Genomic DNA, 19,701 nt, shown 5'->3' with positions numbered 1-19,701 from the left:
TGAATACTGAGTTAACTTGTACTGGTTTAGAATTGACTGTTTTGGATCCATGTATCATGCAGGAGAGGAGGGAAGAAATGGGAATGAGAATTTATCTATTATACCACAACAAAAGAGTATGTTTAGAAACACATTGGGAAAATGATGAAATGATTGTGTGCATAGCTGAGGTTTACGAGGCACATTGTGGCATTCTCCTCCAGACTGAGTAACTGTTGTGAAAGGAAGCAATGAATTTTTTTCTATATGACTAGCCTCAGATTTTTGGTAAATGAACACAAAAATTTTGTTACATTACCCTCTTTAAATGATAACGAAAGTGTTAAATTAAGGGGAAAATCCAAAGAATTATTTTTACCTTTAAAATATATTTGCTTCTTACAGCCTTTTTCTAATATAGTTATTTTCACTCAGAAAGCTTTTTTGGTTGTGTTTCTTTTTCTTTTTGCAAAATAAGAAAAATGTCTTTTTAAAACGGGAATTTTCCCATCATTTGAAGACAGCAAAATATATCAGTATTATGTATAAAATTGGCAATGACATTAAAAAAAATGCTGTGAGGTTTTTATTAAACAAAGGAGCCCTTTACAAAGACTGCAAAGCAACATTTTGCAGTCAGATAAGAGCTAAAGAGAAAGAATTTTATATTTCTGTTGGTTATATGACATATTCCATACCAGTGGTTTCTGGGCAGGGGCTTTTCAAGCTCAGATCTAGATGCCAGGCTTTACTTGCATTTTTAATAACAGCACATTGTCTATTTTGTATAATAGAGGCTGACTTTAAATAAGAGCACCAGAAGCTGCGTGTAACATGTGAAAATGCATGTTGCAATGCCTCCTGGGGTGCTGGTTGCCCAGGTGTCCACTCTGGGACTAGGTTAGACCATGTTGTGCCTCCTGGGCAGCCCATAAACCCATGTGTCTCCTACATAAGCTAGGGCGCAGGAACACAGGTAATGTGGTGTATTGTAGGTCTTATCCTGAGAAAGTGAACAATGCTGTCCTATAGATAAGCGAAAGTAATATTTTCAGGCAGATCATAATGGGCCATCTTTTGAAAATGAGCATCCAGCTTCTGGAATAGCTGAGCAACCGCATGTTTATGAGAGGTAGAAGGAGTTGGAATTGTCACGGAATACTGGCTATTATTTTTAATATGGGGGGAAAAGCACATTGCAGAACAGAAATAAATCGATATCTAATATATTACTATGTAACTATATGCCAAACCAATATTAGGAATAGAGTAGTGTAAAAAAATAAAATAAATATTACAAAGACAGAGAGAAATAAAAGAGAAATATTATAGGGCCAAAAATAAATCCATATTGAGTATATTTATCTACATTCCAAATCCAAATCTGCTTTCCAAATCAATACCAGAGACAGATGACTAGTGTGAAAAGAACAGAAATATTACCAGGATGGAAAGAAATCCATACTGAGAGTGTTTATCTACATTCCAAAATGATATTGGAGAGAGCCTGAAATGAGATATTTGTAATAGTCCATTTAATCTAATTTTACATTATGACACCCTGAGTTTAAAAGAAACTAAAAATTGAATAACATTCTTGGAAGAGGAGAAAGTGTATCGTCCAAACACACCAACTGGATGCACATGAAGCCAAATGGTGTTCAGAAAGTGCATTGAATCAACGTGTTTCCTTTGCTAGCTGTGAACACTGCTTACATTTTTACCATATCTACTCTTACTCATTTGCAGATGCTGGATTGTTTCTAAATGAATTACAGCTGCCGAAAGGAGAGGCAGTAATTTTATTTATATTTCAATTTATAAAATATGCTGTTCATAATCCTTTCAGCACAAGGAATGACAGGACCTCTGATAGGTACCTTTACATTGCAATGCTTTACCGTGAGCTACTGAGATTCCCAGCATCAGGAGACAGCATTAGTGGTGACTCACCTACTACCAGTGCTGTCATAACCACTGCTTGAGTAAGACAACATAATGAAATGGAGCTAAAATGTGTCCCTGGGTATGAGAAGAAAGTAGCATTTTTTTTGTAACTGAGCCTGACATCAGTGTTAGCAATGCAGCTACGTTAGTTGTTGATCTGTGCTTCTCTGCATGAGCAACAGATGCACAGGCTCCTTAAGCAGGAACAGAGAGGAAGAAAATGGAACGAGTGTTACTGCTTTTTCTGCCAAAGCTGAAAAGGAATATTGCCATTGTGATAACCTCTTTCATCACTACTTTAGTCCTGTTTCTCCTCTAGGCTTTTCAAAAACAGCAGTAGCAATGAAAAGTAATTAGAAAAAGCAGAAATTCATCACATAAACATTGTGTGTAGGTTATTCTAGGGTGTTTCTGATGGGCTGAGTATATGGTAGTTGTGGTCAGTCAGTGCGAATAAGGCAATGTATTTCTCACATGACATTTCTGCAGTGTAAAACCCCTACTAACTTCCATCACATGAAACAATTTGCCTTTTGCTTTGACCAGTATAAAATGCAAAATACAGAATAAATCAGTGATCTGCCATGTGTCAGTAGCAAATCATGACAGGAAGTGTTTTTCCTAATATTATTTAAGGGCTTTATGAATAAATTAAGAAACAACCTCACTGTAAAACTGCACTATCTTCCTGCCTCAGTTCAGAGCTTTTGTCTATAGACTGTTCACCTTCTGCCTTAATTTCAGGTGAAGATTTATAGGAATAATATATCTATATACAGTGAATAGCAATACCTTGTGATTCATAAAGGAATGTGATTACAATATAAGTAAGTGTGCAGACTGTAGCAAAATATTACCCATAGATAAGAGCGATTGCGTTTGTGACAGCCTCTTTGTTGCTATGGTATCTCTTTTGATGCCTTTGGCTAATCTGTCACTAGGAGAAATTTGCAGCTGTTTCAGCATGTTTCTCTTTGCCAACTCAGAGACCCACTATCATTAAAATAGCAATAAGTGATATGTACACGTTTTACTAAAAATACATAAAAGTTTCAAGGGGCAAATGAGCTGCTAATGGAAATAGGATGACATTTTCCGGGGTCAAGCTAGCTTTTTGGATCGGTCAGTAATTACTGTTTTGATCTAGCATCACAGTTCCTTCATATTGAAGCTCTGGTTTTTTTAGGGCACCTAAACACTAATTTTTTGGGACATATGGACATTCTGTTGAAAATAGTTAGCATTCCAGCCAATGCATATTACAAGGAATCATCAGTATTCAGAGCTATGCAATTTGCTGATTTTCTTAAAAACAGCTGCTATATACCGAATATATGTCTTTAATGTGAAGTAGGCATGTCTAGTTCTACCCTATGAAAAGACTCCTGTTGCAAGTTGCCGTTTGAAATGGGTTTAGACCTACAGCCTGATGGTGTTCATTTGTAGGTCACAGAAATCTTGGCAAGTCATAATCCTGTCCCCAAAGGCAAATGTACTTAAAAATACCCATGAAGCACAAGTTATGAATAAAAGGATTAAAGGAAGAACTGTTGTGATGTGAAATGTTATAAACAAAGTCATAGACTGAAAGGTCAATGAAACTTGTTGGGTTGTGAAGATAATCCAAGCATCCATCACAAATTTTGTTTAGTTCTGTTCTGACTTTGAGTCTGATGGTTACTCATATTAAGAACTGAAAGTGAGGAACGTAAAAAAAGAGAAGGGGTTAAAGGCAAAGAGAGAGCCTGTTAAAGCATTACTTAAAAGAAAATAATTTCTAAAATCAGAGTAGTGTTTTAATTTTTTTATTAGCAGCTTTTGCCTAGAAGTTTTGTAATTTTTCCTTATTTTTTCAAATCTGTGCTGTACCTCCTTGTGAAAACACTGAGTCTTGTCTCTAGTTATTCAGAAGGTTTACTCTAATTTTTTTGTGAGTAGACACGCTGTACAAACCATGAGGAATGAAATCTTTTGTAATCCCTTCATCATGCTTGTGGAGTGTTCATAATTTATGTTGTGGTTTATACGTTTTTGTGAGGGAATGTTTTTTTCTAAGGTAAGACTGCGTCTAGCATATATTGTAAATCATCCTTTTAGCTTCTGCAGAACATGAATATTGACAGAATTACTCCGAAATTAAAGGAAAATATTTCTGCAATATTTAAAGAAAAATGCAAATGAATTTTAGTTGCGTGTCATTAATTACCTAATCAGTGATTTTTGCAAGTACTGCTTTTTTCGACATGGCAATGCTCTACTCCATCAGTCCAATCAAGAGGTTTTCTGCCTTTGTCCCAAAAGATCCAATTTGTGATTTATTTCTCTTTCCTTTCTTTTTCCCCAATTTGTCCTTTGCTGGCATGTTTGAGATACTGACCACATGTCTGAAGAATAATTTTCTACCTCTGTGATGGAACATAAGAACAAGTTCTGAAAGGCTGTATGTAGATTATCAGGTTTCATCACTTCTCCACAAAGTGGAAAAGTCCTGACACAGAAATCAAAAATGTTTCCACTCTCATTTGCAGCTCCATTCCACCAGTTTCTTTGCCCTTTCCCAGCTGTGCAAGAAGGGATCTTTGGAAATCTAGTAGTCCTTTTTATTTTTTTCTGGAAGATTTTCATCAACTTCTACTGCCTCACAGATTTACTATATAGGATGATGATACTCAAATGCCAGTATGCCGTGAGTCATGCTGGCGTGCTCTAAATCTAGTGCTTCTTCCTTGTCCCACCCTCCTTTGCACTCTGTAAAGGATTTTTGGATCATTTCAGCAAGTCAGGAATGATACATTTCGGCTCAGAGGGACTGAAGCGTTCTGAAACCTCACATTACCTGTTACATAAATAGCTGCAGGCAGAACTCTTGCACCTTTCCATTTGTATTTGGCACAGGCTTCAAAAACTGTACATCACTGCTTGGTTGCAGAACTGATATGAGGGAGTGGAAAAGTGGCCCCCAACTGTCCCAACTGTATTACTTTCAATTCTCCAAAATACCATTGTTTTCTTGATGTATTTCCTTGTTCATTAGGACTGTTTATAGAAAACCTCAGAAGTACTGCCTTGTTGCAGCTCTGCTTTTCTGCTTTCTAGTAAGGGTGGAAGGAAATGGACAATAATCAATATCAAGCGAATAAGGTCAGTCATACAAAGAAGTGTGCACAGTCACCATTGGAGGAGTGAACAACTCTCAAACCAGCTGAAATAAGATTTCTCAGATATTATTCCCTTGCAGAGAGCATGGTTGTAAATCTTACTTATTCTCCATAACAATAACGAAGATCGTCCTGTCCTAACAGAACTGTTCAAAATGAAGAAAAAAATATATTTCAGGCAAGAATAAATGGAAGATTGACTAAATTAAAAAAGAAGAGGACCAACATAGAATTAATTTCCGTAAGAATTTCTAAATTATTCATTCTTTTTCATAACTTGTAGTTTACTCCTTCTCCCACCTTGCTGAACACCAGGTTCATCTTAGGAGACACCACTTCTATGTATGGAGAAGAGACTCCAAAAGACTTTTTATATGTTCTATAAAACAGACTTTGATCTTTCCTTACTGCATTATTATCATACATGCTATCATTCATTCCTTCCTGCATCTGCAGCGAGAAATGTCACAGTGCTCTGAAGTGGAGATTCTGGCTGAAGCTACAAATGACCCAAATCAGCATGACTTATTTGTATGATGTGATCTGCAGAATGATACTGGCAAGATAAAACCAGAAGTGAATGTAAGTGTGTCTCCAGTTTATGAAGATTGGCTTGATCTCCAAGGAAGCAATGGTTTGTGTCTAACCAACATATATCTACAAACTCATTAATAGTAGAAGTTTTGAGAATTTTAATGGAGCTGAATATTTTAAGAGATCTAAACAAATTTGCCTTCTCAAGATCAAGAGTACCATAAAATATCTTACTGATATCAGCCGTCAGAACAACAGCTTGTTCCTTCATTACGAATTCAAGCTGTGTGGCTCTGGGACATGTCCCTGCCCAAAGAAGACCCAAAAATTATACCTCTGCTTGTGCTGTTACCAATTCAGGCAAATGCACTGAAAAGTCAGAGTAATTGTTCTTTTAAAAATCTGAGACCCTTCTGTCTGACTTCATGTCACCATTTCAGAATGACCTGGAAAAACAAGAGCATAGCAAATCTGTTATCTTCAAGGCATCATTATAATTCCAGTTGTTAATAATTATTGTTCAACATTTTCAAAGTACAAAAAAGGAAGTGGAGATTTTCTCCTAGAATGTATCTTCGCAAATTTGAGGCTGATTACTTAGAAGCCAATTTCTTATTGGAGAGTCGTTCAAGAAATAACCAGAGTCCTTTTTCTCTCTCTTGACCTTAAAGGATATCATTGATACTTAATTCCTGAAATTTGAAGGCAACAGCCTCTTCAGAGCCTTTTGGTCTTTCCTTCATTACTTGAGATTTTAGAATACCAGTGTCTAATTTTTATTAGCTATTACAATGCATTCATACTTACTTTGTCTTAGGTCATATACTTGTCAGAAGGTAATGGGAAGATGCAGATATGAAGACACCTGGCCAGGTACTTGAAGTAAGACAAATTAAATTGAATACCAAAGCAGATTCTTAGTTAAATTTCTAGAGTTCATTTTTCCTTTTGACAGAATACATCTTTTCAGTGGACTGTGAAGTTCAAAACCAGTATCAAGATGACAAGATGATCCTCAGTACAGAGGAGTTACAGGGAGTTACAACTTTCACTTTAAATCTCCATTATTCTCAAGCAAGAAGACTTTTCTAATCCGTTCGGGAATGATGCTAGTAGCGTGCATCAGTTTATCATGAGTTCAGGAGAAATGCCAAGGAAAGCATCAGAACCATCATTTCTTGGAATTAATACCAGCACTATGCTATCTTCTTAGAAGACTGCCACAGGAACTTTTGACCATTACGTGTAAAAAAATACAAGAGAAATACAGTGAAATTTTGTCATCTACATGGAACTACAAGAATAGATGGTGGCTATGCTCTCTGTTTTCTGTTTATTATTTACTTATTAAATTGACAGTTCTAGTTTCTCTTTTCTTTTTCTCTGATGACCAAGATGACTACAGCTTTTAGTTGGGAATCAGCAATAACCTTGTCTGCTTCTTAGTGAATGAGGCCTTATGCATTTTTCCCTGGCCAGTGAGAAATCCTTCTAATTGTTCATCTATGACAGCTTTTAGGTGAAAAGCCCTTGAACCTTCCTTTTCCATGATTCTATTAAGACTTGAGGCAGGATGACAGGAATTTTTCTGAAATCCTCCAAATCTGCCACCTTTCTTTTTCTTGTCTGTATTTGAGTGATAGTGTGATGGGTACTCATACTGGAGAAAGTTAAAATTAGATTCCTTTAAAATAATTTTATATTCTCTGAATGGGTACCCACCACCCTGTCAGCACCCACTGTTTTCACTAAAATTGTTCTAAGCATGGGAAAGTCTTTTCTTCACATGGAAATTTTAAATGGATGGAAAGAGAGAGGGAAACTATCAAAGTGTTTCAAGTTGATGACTAATTCATTGCTTTTAAACATATTTTTTTCCTGCCTGGATATTGCTCTGCTGTTTTCTAACGTGTTTTTTAGTTGTCTTATATTCCCTCAGCTGTGGCAGTATTCCTGGAGCCAAATGTGAGTGCACTACCTCAAAATGCCAGCACTGGAAGTTGGTAAGCAAGTGGGGAAAAATCACCAGAGGAATCTCTGAAGCTTGTGACAAAGGCAGAAAACACATCAGTACTGCACTAACAGAGCAGCAGGTACCCTCATAGTGAAGATAAAATGACAGGTAAGGAAATAATTTACATTTCTGTTTTGATCCCGGCCAAATGGCTTGTTAGTCTCCATTCAAAATCCCTGAAAAAATAACACAGCATAAACATCTGAAGAAGAACAAGGTATCAAATGTGAGGAATTTAGACTACCTGATTTTTCAGTGGAGATAATTTGATGTTAAATCTTATATTAGAAGATTAATATCCACTATATCTAGTAGGCAATTTAAAACCTCAACCTACTTTTAAAACAAGTCGGGGTTTTTTTTTTTGGTTTTGTTTTCAATATTTAGAATATTAAATACAGGGAGTTGTTTGTAAAAAAAATTCCTTTCCAATCATGAACAATAGTAAATTTTTCTTTAGGTAAGTGAGTTCCGATAAAGCCAAAGACAGAATGAGTCTGTTTCCATCCTTGCTTCTCCTTTTACTTTCTCACAGTTGGAAGGGTAGCATGGCTCTATTATGCTTCAGTTTCCTCATCAGTAAAAAAGGAAAGAGGTTGTTTTTATCTCCCACTTGAGATGACTAGATGTAATAAGTGATGTACAAAAGAAGAAAATTACATTTATTTAATTAATTGTCTTGCAGTCTTTTATGCCACCACTATGGAGTTTATGTCCCATTATGGAGTTGTGATCACCACAAAACCTCAAGAGGATATATCCTTGTCTGAATTGCTACAGTTATTATCTGTTACAGAAAGTAAAATAAGGTTTATGTTTAAGTCTTCTTCTAATATAAAGCTGTTGCCTGTAAATGAAAAATTTTTGTAAAGTTGAACTGATTCTTTCATTATATTAATTGCTCTGCTGAGTTACCAAAACATTGAGAAAGTTTAGTTAAGTGTGTTGTAGTGGCATTGCCTTTTGGAAAAGAATAGTTATGGAGTACATTTGAAAGACTGATGAATTAGATTTAGCCTTGACATAACTGCCATGTCTTCCTCAGATAAACACTGTGATAAATGTCCCAGTGAGTTGTATCAACTAAGTTTATTTTGTAAACCAGCAGATTCAAGGAAGTACGAATACAAAGCCATATTAATTAGTTTCATAGTATTTAAATGTGTAGAAATTTTATTAAAGCAACAAGTTACTGAAGTGAGAAGCTTAATCTTGTAATGTACTTGTAATGGTCTGCAGCATGACTTTTAAGTTAAAAAGCTTAGTATTTTTTATAAGCATTATGTAAAGAAATCAAGTGATCTTTTGAGGTGCTATGCAAACCTTCTTGGAAGCAATCATTATCAGCAGGCTTCAAAACAACCTCAGTTACCTAGATAAGTAGCTAGCTGTCTGAATTGAATACTTTGTCTTGAAATGTTTCGTCTGTTATTTTACGGTGTTTCCTGCAACTTCCTAACCATAGAAATCACTGTAAGTAGAGTCCTGCTCAGAATGCTCACATTCTTCAAACTTTAAACTTTAGGGTTTGTGTTGGGGGCTTTTTGGTTATTTTTTTAAACTGTAAACATATATGGGAAGAACACATTCAAATCTTTCATTTATAATAGAAGGAATCGTACTCTGACTTCATGGCTCTTTCCTGTACTACAGGTCTATCCATGGACTTATTTTCAAAGAACTTTTCAGTTACTGTTTAATTGTAGTTAAAGATTGATGATGTACTTGGAAAAATGAGGGTTATCTATCAGTTTCTATTGCTTTGGTGGGTAATCAGTGAATTTGAATTTGAATATGTTTAAACCATTTTCTTTGGGATTATTTTTATTGCAGGGGGGTGTTTTTGAGACCATGCTTTTTTGCTAAGAGAAGTTTCTCTGATTCTGAAATATGTTTTTCCCTGTCATTTTGTACTTTTTCTTGTAAGTTAAAAAAAAATTCCAACTACCCCAATTTTGTTATCTGTAAGTAATTCCATAACAGTCTAGTGCTTGACATGTGTTTGTTTCTTAGGCAAACGTGTAAAACTCCTCAAGTCCGAATGGAGAAGTAGAGAAAGGAGGTTTCTGCTGTGCCTGATGACAATTTTTGATTTTTCCACACACACAAAGTATTCTGGCTCCACGTTGGAGCACTAGTTGTGATGAATCCTAGTCTTGGTCGGATTCTAAGGAAGGGCCAGAACGTTCGTTGAGGAATAAAGAGGCAAACCACTCCAGAAAATGTGTTCCAGCCCTGGTTTATTACTCACAGAGCAGCAGGTGTGTACAAATACAGGTTTACACAGTATTGCCAGAAATTGTTGTATCTTAGTCCTCACTGTAGTTGCTTAGTTTGCTGCAGATGCCCAGACTTCATGGCTTATTTGGGCAGAAGCTCAGGAGGATGGCTGGAGAGACTCTGCATTGCACTTCTCAGGAGCCTCAGTGTGTCAGTCAGATGCTTGTGAGAGCCTTTAAATGTCTTTCTTCACTCACTGTCCTTTCAAACGTAGACCCAGTTGATGAACTTAAGTTACTCACTGTCATGGGGAAACCAACAGATGCTCTGGAGAATCAGTACTTAGAAAGGAAGTGCAACTGGTACTTTCAGTTAGATATTGCTTTGTAGTTGAAAGGTCAACATCCCATATTGGATTACTTAAAGTTCAGGAAAAGATCGAACAGAGGTATTTTCACTGTATGCCTAAGATGTGCTAGATATTGTCTGTTTAATGTTAAAACTGTGGTTAAGATGAACAACTCTGCCATTTTCGGGAATGTATGCTATACTTTGAAGTATTTTTCGTTTACTCATCTTTCCATTAATTTAAGTTACTTGGAGCAAGTGGAAAGTTCAATTTACAGGTGAAAGGTTTCCAAAGCCTTTTAGTTTTAATTACAATTTTTAATACTGATTGTCTATGTTTTCACTTTAACACCAAGAATCTCCTGTTGAAATCATTAAAGAGCAGGAGGAAAACATAAAATACAGAATTATACTTGAAATGATGTTGTGTCAAATGAGTTTTGAACATGTTTATCTCTTTCTAATGAAGTTCCTAAGCACAAGAATTATCACAAATGCAGTTCTTACTAGTCACAGTGCAATAAAAGTATGGAAGAATTAAAATCTTTAGGGTCTAGTGGTCATAAAAGTCATTGAAAACTTTTGAGCCATTGAAGTGTACTGGGAAATGTTCTGTTTAATTAATAAAATGAGCTAGAGATGTTTGCCGAAGGACAGTCCTGAGGATCTAGAATTCTAAATTGCTCCATTACAGGCTTAGGAACATGTTTAGACTAACACTTTTCACACTGCAGTGCGTAAAAGAAAGTTAAGGGAAAAATTTAAAGCTCTTAAGTCTTGATATCAAAAGTTATGTAGGATCAAAGTTGTATTAGCAGGAATGAAATATGGGAAGACTTGAAAAAGTGTCTATCCATATGTAACTGTCCCTGAAGTTAAATGAATAGTAGTCATGAAATATCTGTTTTCCAAACTGCTCAAATTTTCAAAACAAATCACTCAAATTTGCCTCTTGTCATTAGCCCGAGTCAAATAGTGGTCTGTGATACTGAAATAAGAGTGTCTTTCCTAATTGACAGTTCTCTGCTGCAGTTACTTTATCAAACATACCCTTGAAATATGGTTGAATCACCTTAACATTTCTCAGACTTTTGCAATGGTTCCCTATGCCCCCAGAAACTTAGTTATCTACCATAAACTCCTAAATCCACACCTATCTACTGTTAAGTGCATATGCATATGGGTGCCCTATTGCTAAAAGGAACTTAACAGCTATTTTTGCCTGTCTTTCCCACTTCTTCAAAAAATAAGTTACAGGATTCTCAGACTGTGAGGAAATTGTGAGCCTGTCCTTTGTTAACATTTGCAAAGTACTTTCAAGTATCACTGGCACATGGTAGTAGTATTAGGTGAGAAGAACCTTCCAAACTTACAAGTTGAACTCTTTCAGTGAATAAACATGCAAAAGTGGCAGTCCAAACTGTCATTTGCTTTCATAAGCTGTGTATGAGTGGTGCATGACAAACACATTGTATGGATTTTGAAGTTCCACGAAATACTGCACTTCCATCTGTTCAAAAGATTTGTTTCCAAGCTCAACCTCATTTGTAGAGGGCATAAGAGGACCAAATACATTGGCAGGTATTTGTTTCTCGTTGTATGGGACCTACTGTTTCTGCATTGTAATATTCTTATTAGGCTTTTTCTACCAAAACCAAGTTAATTAAGTCATGGAAAAATGAGAGTCATATAGCCTTCTTCAAGTCCATTCCTTATTGGGAAAGTTTTGCTAAAGAATCACTTTATTGACCCTGTTTTATTAATTTTTTGGTTGTCTATTTACATACGGTATAAGAAAGAATATAAAAATAAGAACAATATAGGGATGAAAATGTACTGCATACAGTTAAGGGCCATCTTGGTATGAGATCTCTGTCATCACCATGTCTCAGAGGACAATCCATAGCTAGTCATTTCTTGCAGACATTTTTTAGGCCTCTTTTTTCAAGTATTTTTTTAGTGATTCTTATGGCATTCTCTGCATTTATTTTATCTGATGTTGTTCATTAAATATATTTATGAGAACCTTTTTGTTTTTTAAAGAAACCCCCACACCATTTCTGTTTCCCACAGGCTTTTAAAATTTTACGGTAGAATGCTACAGGTGCTGAAATGTTTTTTCTTTGTCTCATGAAATTCCACTTAGCTCCGAGTGAGCAATTAATTGCATTAAAAAAACTAAATTCCTTTTTCTGTCTTACGTATCTCAGTGAGAAAAAAAAGCTTGATGATTCTTGAATATGCTCAGATGGCACTCAGGCAATGACCACACACACAATCCTATATAGTTAATGGAAGAGTTCTAATTAGAAAGAATAACACTAGTATTATTTTTTTTTCTTTCTTGTGTTTATTTATATTCTTTGGCAAAACCCTGGAACAGACGATCCATCATATTGTTGAATCATCCATAGAGGGAAGAAGCACAGGCTTAAAAGGCTCCTTTCTGCATTTGCATCAATACATAGTTCTGACGACATTATAACAGGCTTCCCTCCAGCACTCCTCCCCCTCTAAATCCTGTTGTTTGCTGAGCAAGATGGAAAAGAGATAGAATTAGAGATGCAAGGGCAGCCATAGAATGGCAAGTTACTAGCTTTCAAGTGCTTGACTCTGTGAACTCCAATCTGTTTTTAATATAGATGTTGTGTATGGTTTGCTGGCAGTCAAAAAAATTAGTAATGTATAAGTTGTGCTACAAAATGGTCTGGCAGACACTGCTTTCAATATATGGTGTATGGTTATCTGTCTTCTACTACTATTATTAAATAATAATTACTTATGTGCCTCATTTGTATCTATTAACTATTGCTTAGTTAGTTAGTGATATATTTGTTTATCCGAAGAAACAGATTTGTATTATACCCTATTGTGATCCTGTAACTTTGGTGCTTAGGTGCATGAAACTAAAAGGCTTTACTATTTAGAGAATACTCACTCAGCCATTTGTTACCTCCTCTAGTCTGAATTTTCCTCCCTTCCTCTGCTAAGGCAGAAGGAAGTCTTGAGTGAAAGTATTAGGCTGGATTTTCATTGGGAATTTGTTTTTATGGAATGGATGATATTATCTACTACATTCATCACCTGTGGGGATTTCACAAGTGAGAATATTTTCACCCACTGTCAGCAGCACTGGGATGGAGGCTGTCCAGAAAACCTCTTGAGCTGGTAGCTTTTCTAATGTGCTGCCTTTGAGGTCTTTTCATCTCTGGTCCATTCTGGGTTACTGTGGCAAAAATATTCCACCCAAAGACTGAATCTGTTTTGAACATTTAGTGAGCAGAAGAAATGTGGAAAACTTCAGTTGCATTTAATTGTAGATTGTTGCTTTAAAATAAAACAAGTGAGTTCACACACAATTACAGGCAATTTACAGCAGGCACTCACTAATTTAAATTAAAAAGTCTACAAATGCAGAGTAATTATACTTTAATTACACATTTAGTACAAGAAAGTGAAGAGAGTCTAATGCATTGTATTTATGATATAACAACCATGTGAAAAAATATATTAGCATAAAGGAAGTAATTATGTTCCAAGAATGAACAAATAAATTCAAATCAACATCTTGGATGCTAAAGTTTTTATGCCCTTTTTCCATTTGTATTGCTAAACAGCAGCAAAGCTCATTTTCCATACATATTATTAACTGAAAAATTGATTAGACTTCATTTACACCCATTCATTGTGATACCATTCTCTTAGGATTTTAAAGATCAGACACATACTGCTATCAATCCCTCTTTTCCCTAGAAAGACCTTTGGCATAATACCTTGCTTCCCAGCCACTCAAACCAAATAGCTTTTACTGTATGCAAAATAAAGCTTTTCTGGAATGCCATCACTAGATATTAGCTAAAATTTCACTGCTTCTTTATTAACCTGCCTTTAGCATCCAAGAGGTCTGTTCTCCACCTAATGTGTATGGATATAAAACTTCCATTAATTTTAATGCCTGGTCTGTGCTTGCACATAAGAAGTCTTAACTTTTACAAAGAGGCACATACAGACCGCTATGCAAGTTACTCAGAGTAGCATTGTGTGACCTGGGAGTTAACAGGAAAAAAAAATAAAAGAAAATAAATAAAAAGAGAGCAGACGGAATATTAAACATTCTGCCAAGGGAAAGCAGTTAAAAACTCCAATCATGTAATTGTAAAAACTAGGAACATTCTGCTTGACTTCCTGTGCAGTCTGTACAAACAAAATAACCTTTGTACATGATTAGCCACCTGTTACAGAGCAGAGATTTAAATGGCTACCTGTTTTTTTTCTTCTTTATATCATCTACTTGGTCTCCGTAACGGTGTCTTTTGCTTTTACAAGGATATTTTCACCACACAGTTAGAGAGTTATCTGGGGGAAGAAGGTGGGCCTGCAGATTATGCTTTTACTGAGTTTCTTCACGAATGAAGAGAATACATTTACACTTCCAAACAGCCATGTAACTGAGCAGTTATGTGCATGTGAAAACACTCTTTTTGCTCGCTGCACTTTATCACCTTAGTCAATGCATTGGCAGAGCTGGTTGTAACAGAAATAATAAATCACAGAATGGTGAAGGTTGCAAGGGACCTCTGGAAGTCCAACCCCCCCCTGCTCAAGAAGAGCCACCTGGAGCTGCTTGCCCAGGACGAGGTGGCTTTTGAATATCTTCAAGGATGAAGGCTCCAAAACCTCCCTGGGCAACCTGTGCTGGTGCTCAGTCACCCTCACAGTAAAAAAGTGTTTTCTGAGAGGGAACCTCCTGTATTTCAGTCTGTGCCCATTGCCTCTTGCCTTGTCACTTGAAAAAAAGCCTGGCTCCATCTTGTTTTCATCCTCTCTTCAGGTATTTGTAGACGTTGATAAGATCCCCTTGAATCTCCTTTTCTGCAGGCTGCACAATCCCAGATCTCTCAGTCTTTTCTCATATGAAAATGCTCCAATACCTTATTTGCCTTAGTGACCCTTTACTAAACTCTCTATCTGTCTTGTACTGGGGAACACCAAACTGTACATACTCCTGCAAGTGTGGCCTCACCAGTACTGAGCAGAGCTGAAGGACCACCTCCCTCGGTCTCCTTACAATACTTTGCCTCATGTGGCCCAGGGTACCATTGGTCTTCTTTGTGGCAAGGGCACATTGCTTGGTCATGGTCAACTTGGTCTCTCAAAAGTCAACTAGCACTCTTTCTACTCTGTAGTTATCTAGGCAGAAGAGAGAATTCAGCTGAGTTCCAGTCGCTGTGGCTGATCAGTTGTTCTGCCGAGGAAACCATCCTCTAATTAGGCTTTGGTTTTGGTCTAGTCTGTTATTCAGAAAAGTAAGAAGATTTGACACTGCACCTACATGACCACTTAGGGAGTCAACACCTGCCCTGATCTGTTTTCATTGTGCTTTGAATCAGTTGATTCACCACAGGGTGATATTGGTGATATTTTTCAATTTTTATATTTATATCTATCCATCTATCCATTCTCAAGTGAAACTTATAAAAATCCACCTGCAGACTGGATAAGATGTATATTTCACATTATGTAGCTCAGTGGCACGTGGGTCCATGACTGGAATTCCAGCTTGTTACAATAAAACAAAAATAAATAAAAATAAGATGCTTTATCAGCCTTTTGAGCTTTGGTGCAGGGCACAGAAATTTGTTGCCTGACTTTTAAATTAATTCTTCATTATTTTTTCAGGCAATATTCCATTATAGAAGGGGCCACATGAGGCTTTTTCCAACAGCAAGAACAAACAAAATAAGATCAGTGTAATAAATAAACTCATGTATCATAAAAATCACAAAGCACAATCTTATTATTGCCTTCTTAAGTGCAGTTCCTCGAAGCAACTTGATGGAGAAGGCAAACTGAAGGAATGAATTCCTTGAATAGTCCTTTTAATATTCTGCTTTACGTTCATGCTCTGCAAAGCTGACAAGAGCTGTATGCAAACAGTTTTGCTGAGGGCAAAAGAATGTTTCGTCATTAAGGAGCATGACCCTTCTCTCTGTGATCAAAATGAAAAGTATACGCCCATTGTTACGATAATGCATCATTGTGACCGTTCCAATGGGTTGTCCTCAAGAGTTGGGTTGTTGTTCTCTGACACAATTTGATGTTAAAATGTTATATGATCATTAATTGTATCCACTGACACAGCAGAAATATTCCTCAAAGTCAAGTTTCTTTGATATGATATATATTTATTTTTCTTTCAATGTCAAAAACCCAAATCAGTCACAGGGAAAGTCCAATTGCTGTGAAATGCTTTGTCTCCTACTCTTTCTCTGTGATCCTTTTGTTCCACTCTTGTTTCATGTTAGGTTGGGAGAAACCATTCTTAAGTGAACTTCTTGGTAGTTATTTTATACTTCGTGGATAACAGGATCCATATATCTCTTGTTTATGTATGCACAATTTTTGTTCTGTTTCTACAAAAAGTGGTCATTGCTTGCTAAAATGCATTTAGCCCTTAACAGGACATTGCATTTTAAAAAAGCACACAAAGAACAGAGTACATCTCCTGTATCAGTCACCATTATACTCAGTGGCTAACACTGTAAAAGGACAGTTATTTCTATGCAGAAGTTCTAACATTGAAAAGGATGAACAAAATATAGAATTTCTCCTTGAAACAAATGCTTTTGACACTTGTGGGTTGGTAATTTGTGACCTTCAGATTTTTTATTATATTTTTAAGCATGGTCACTTTTAAATTTCTCCTTGTCAGGTCCAATTCCAGAAATGAACACACAATTTAAGCTGGGGAGAAATCCCACATATTACCATTGAGAATTATTCACTTATTTAAAAACAATAGAAAGAGTTTTTCCAGACAGAGATCTTATACTTCAATCTCAGTCTCTACTTCGGAAGTAGATTCTCTATGTACAGTTTTGATTTTCTGATTTTCTTTTCCTTTACAGGTAACCCGATAGCTAAAGATAAATCAAGTCAGTCTTGAGGCTGATAACATTAAATACAACCCATAGGAATTTCATTCCTCCAGGCAATCCTTGAAGTGAAATTTTATATTGCTGGGGTGTATCCTTCAGAACCAATTGTTCCGATGAGAACCTGACTTGTAATCAGCAACAGCCTTGAGATCAAAACTGGAAAGTTATTTTGAACTTCTCTGTCGCAAAGATTTCAACTGATTGAACTGTGTACACTTGTAAAATTGCACTTGCTGAGGAATTTGCAGCTGTAATCACAAGAGTTGATATTCAAAAGGTGCAGACAAGCAGCAATCTTTCGGATTCTCCATTCCAGAGCGGTGGCTTTTCATCTTGATGAAGTCAACCTCCAAAATGTATTGGTTTCTTCTCTCTGAAATGACCCTTAGTCCACCATTCAGATTGCTGGTGGGACTGCATACTGCTTTAATTATTTTTTTGTTGCAGAAATTGTCCTCTGGCATGGCGCAGTTTCAGACATTTTCATTTGTATTCTAATCTTGGAGCTCTCAAAGGTACATATTTCAACATCTTGAAGTTGCTTTTGTTATAGGAATGGAAATATATATCCATTGTTAATAATTATTGTTGACAAGTAATAGTTATCTGAATACATCAGTCGTATTAGAATGTATAGTCAGGTTGACATGTTTCCCTAAGGCTAACCAACTACTGCAGCTCAGTAGTAGTTATGGCAGTTAAAAAAATGGTGGTCAAAACTCAAATACCACTTCCATTATAAGGCATTTTATACCTTTAAGATAAATATTTCCATTTAGTTTGAAGGAGATGGGTGTTCCTGGTATGTACTTTACTTTCCCAACCTTTAATACATTGACGTTTATGGTAAGCACTCAATGACAGTATTTCATCCCTTTTTATAAAGGTAGGCAGGGATGTAAATGAGTTTTGCAATTATGAAATTGGATAGTAATCATTCAGAATTTTTGTCTTTTTATTAAAAAATAAAATCTCTTGCTTGAACCTAAGTACTGTTGGATGCTTATGTAGATGTCTGCTCAGTCTGTTTGCTGTAAAGGAAAAAAGTCCTAGTGCCCTCCCAGTTTTACAGTTTGTGGGTATTTTGCTTGCTTACAGTCATCCAATTCAGATGTAATCCTTGCCAAAATCACGTTTACTTTTTTTACTTTTTGTTTCAGTATCAATTTTTGAACTTTATGATGTGCTGTTACACAAAAAAAATCCTCAATATTTAAAGGCCTTAAGCATCTATGAGCTTTTTTCTAAGTTATTACAGAATGTATAATTTTATACTCCATTTAATGTATATTGTACCATCTGTAATATTGATGCAACAGAAATCTGGCAATTCCTTTTAGTAACACTGCTAAGCATGCTGACTGGAGAGAGTGAGGGAGTTCTGTCTATATGCCTTGGTGCTTTGAAAGGAAAACCACACACACTTAATTGTAGTCAAAATTATATAGGGGCAAGCTTATTTAAAAGTCCTGTGAGGTTACCAAACTCCCAGAAAAAGAGGGAAATGATTTTATCATTACAAGCCATTGACATGGCTAGGTAGTTATATATTAAGTTCCGTGATGGATGAACACCCTGGAGTGCTCTGCCTGTCAGAGTAGCCCCTGCTGTTCCAAAATCATTTCATTACCTCTGCTGTGTTATTGCACAGGAGAGCTTAAATAAAATAGATGACTGTTGGGAATAAAATTCAGAAGTATGTTCTATCATTCTGCTGAGAAATAATAAAAAATGTTGGCAGGGAAAGATATTATTTTCTGATTAAAATTTAATTAGGATAAACTTTTTGTAGCAGCCACTAGGTATCTCAGTATTTTAGGGTGGATTAATATTGTATGGATTTGTACTAACAGGTGCAGGACAGAAGGTAACATCTTAAAGTGATTGTCAGGGACAGTGCAAAATCTAGATGTGCTGTTTTGCAAGATCTGAATACGGTCTCTCTTTGGTCAAAAATCTACATCATGCTTCTCAGTATTTATTTTCTTTGTTCTTAAATCAATATTGAAGATACTGTATTATATTACAAGTGTAACACATGCATATCAATAAGTGAAAATAAATGGATTTTCAAATATACTGAATAGATTATCTGCGGTAGATTAATGTTGTCAATATTCATAACAAGTGAATAAAATTGTAATATAAAATAGAGTTCCCTGTGTGGGTGTGCACTTTGGAGATGTATTCTGTTTACCCATGGAACAAAGTATTTTTTCAGTGAATAAGAATCTCAAGAGTTATATTAATATTGCATTTCTTCAGTAGAGCTGAGAATAGCTCCTACCACTTTGAACGGTCCTTCACAAAACGCAGATGATAAGTTGATATCTAGCACAACTGTTCTAGCATTGCCATAGGAAATTCTGGTGGGTATCCTGATGTTTTCAGGCCAGATTGAACAAAAATGTTGCTTGGCTGTTTTTTATTACACAATAGGAATCCTGAAAAATTCTGATTTAGACCTTTTTAGTAGCAACAGAACATAGCAGAAATTCCTGAAAATATAACATCTCAAGTTAATTTGTTGAAATGTTTAAAGGAAAAAAAAAACCCAAACCCA

General features: G+C 36.0%; 1 protein-coding gene across 7 annotated transcripts in view; it reads left to right on the top strand.

Moving 5' to 3' along the window:
* TAFA2 (TAFA chemokine like family member 2) overlaps positions 1-17,830 on the top strand; it is a 192,510-nt gene extending 174,680 nt beyond the window's left edge. For 2 of the 7 annotated variants that reach the window (XM_069852262.1, XM_069852270.1), the window contains exons 5-8: positions 7,539-7,740; positions 8,318-8,441; positions 9,646-9,893; positions 17,109-17,830. In XM_069852262.1, the coding sequence (XP_069708363.1) occupies positions 7,539-7,625 (87 nt within the window). In that variant the 3' untranslated portion in view covers positions 7,626-7,740; positions 8,318-8,441; positions 9,646-9,893; positions 17,109-17,830. Of the gene's footprint in view, positions 1-7,538; positions 7,741-8,317; positions 8,442-9,285; positions 9,398-9,645; positions 9,894-17,108 lie in introns of all 7 variants that reach the window. The other 5 variants (XM_069852277.1, XM_069852294.1, XM_069852286.1 and 2 more) reach the window with 5 other exon arrangements.
* Positions 17,831-19,701: the final 1,871 nt, after the last annotated feature.

The sequence above is a fragment of the Phaenicophaeus curvirostris genome, chromosome 1 (assembly GCF_032191515.1).
Source record: "Phaenicophaeus curvirostris isolate KB17595 chromosome 1, BPBGC_Pcur_1.0, whole genome shotgun sequence".
NCBI classification, from domain to species: domain Eukaryota; kingdom Metazoa; phylum Chordata; class Aves; order Cuculiformes; family Cuculidae; genus Phaenicophaeus; species Phaenicophaeus curvirostris.
Note: the sequence above shows the minus strand (reverse complement) of the source record. Positions and strands in the feature narration are given on the sequence as shown.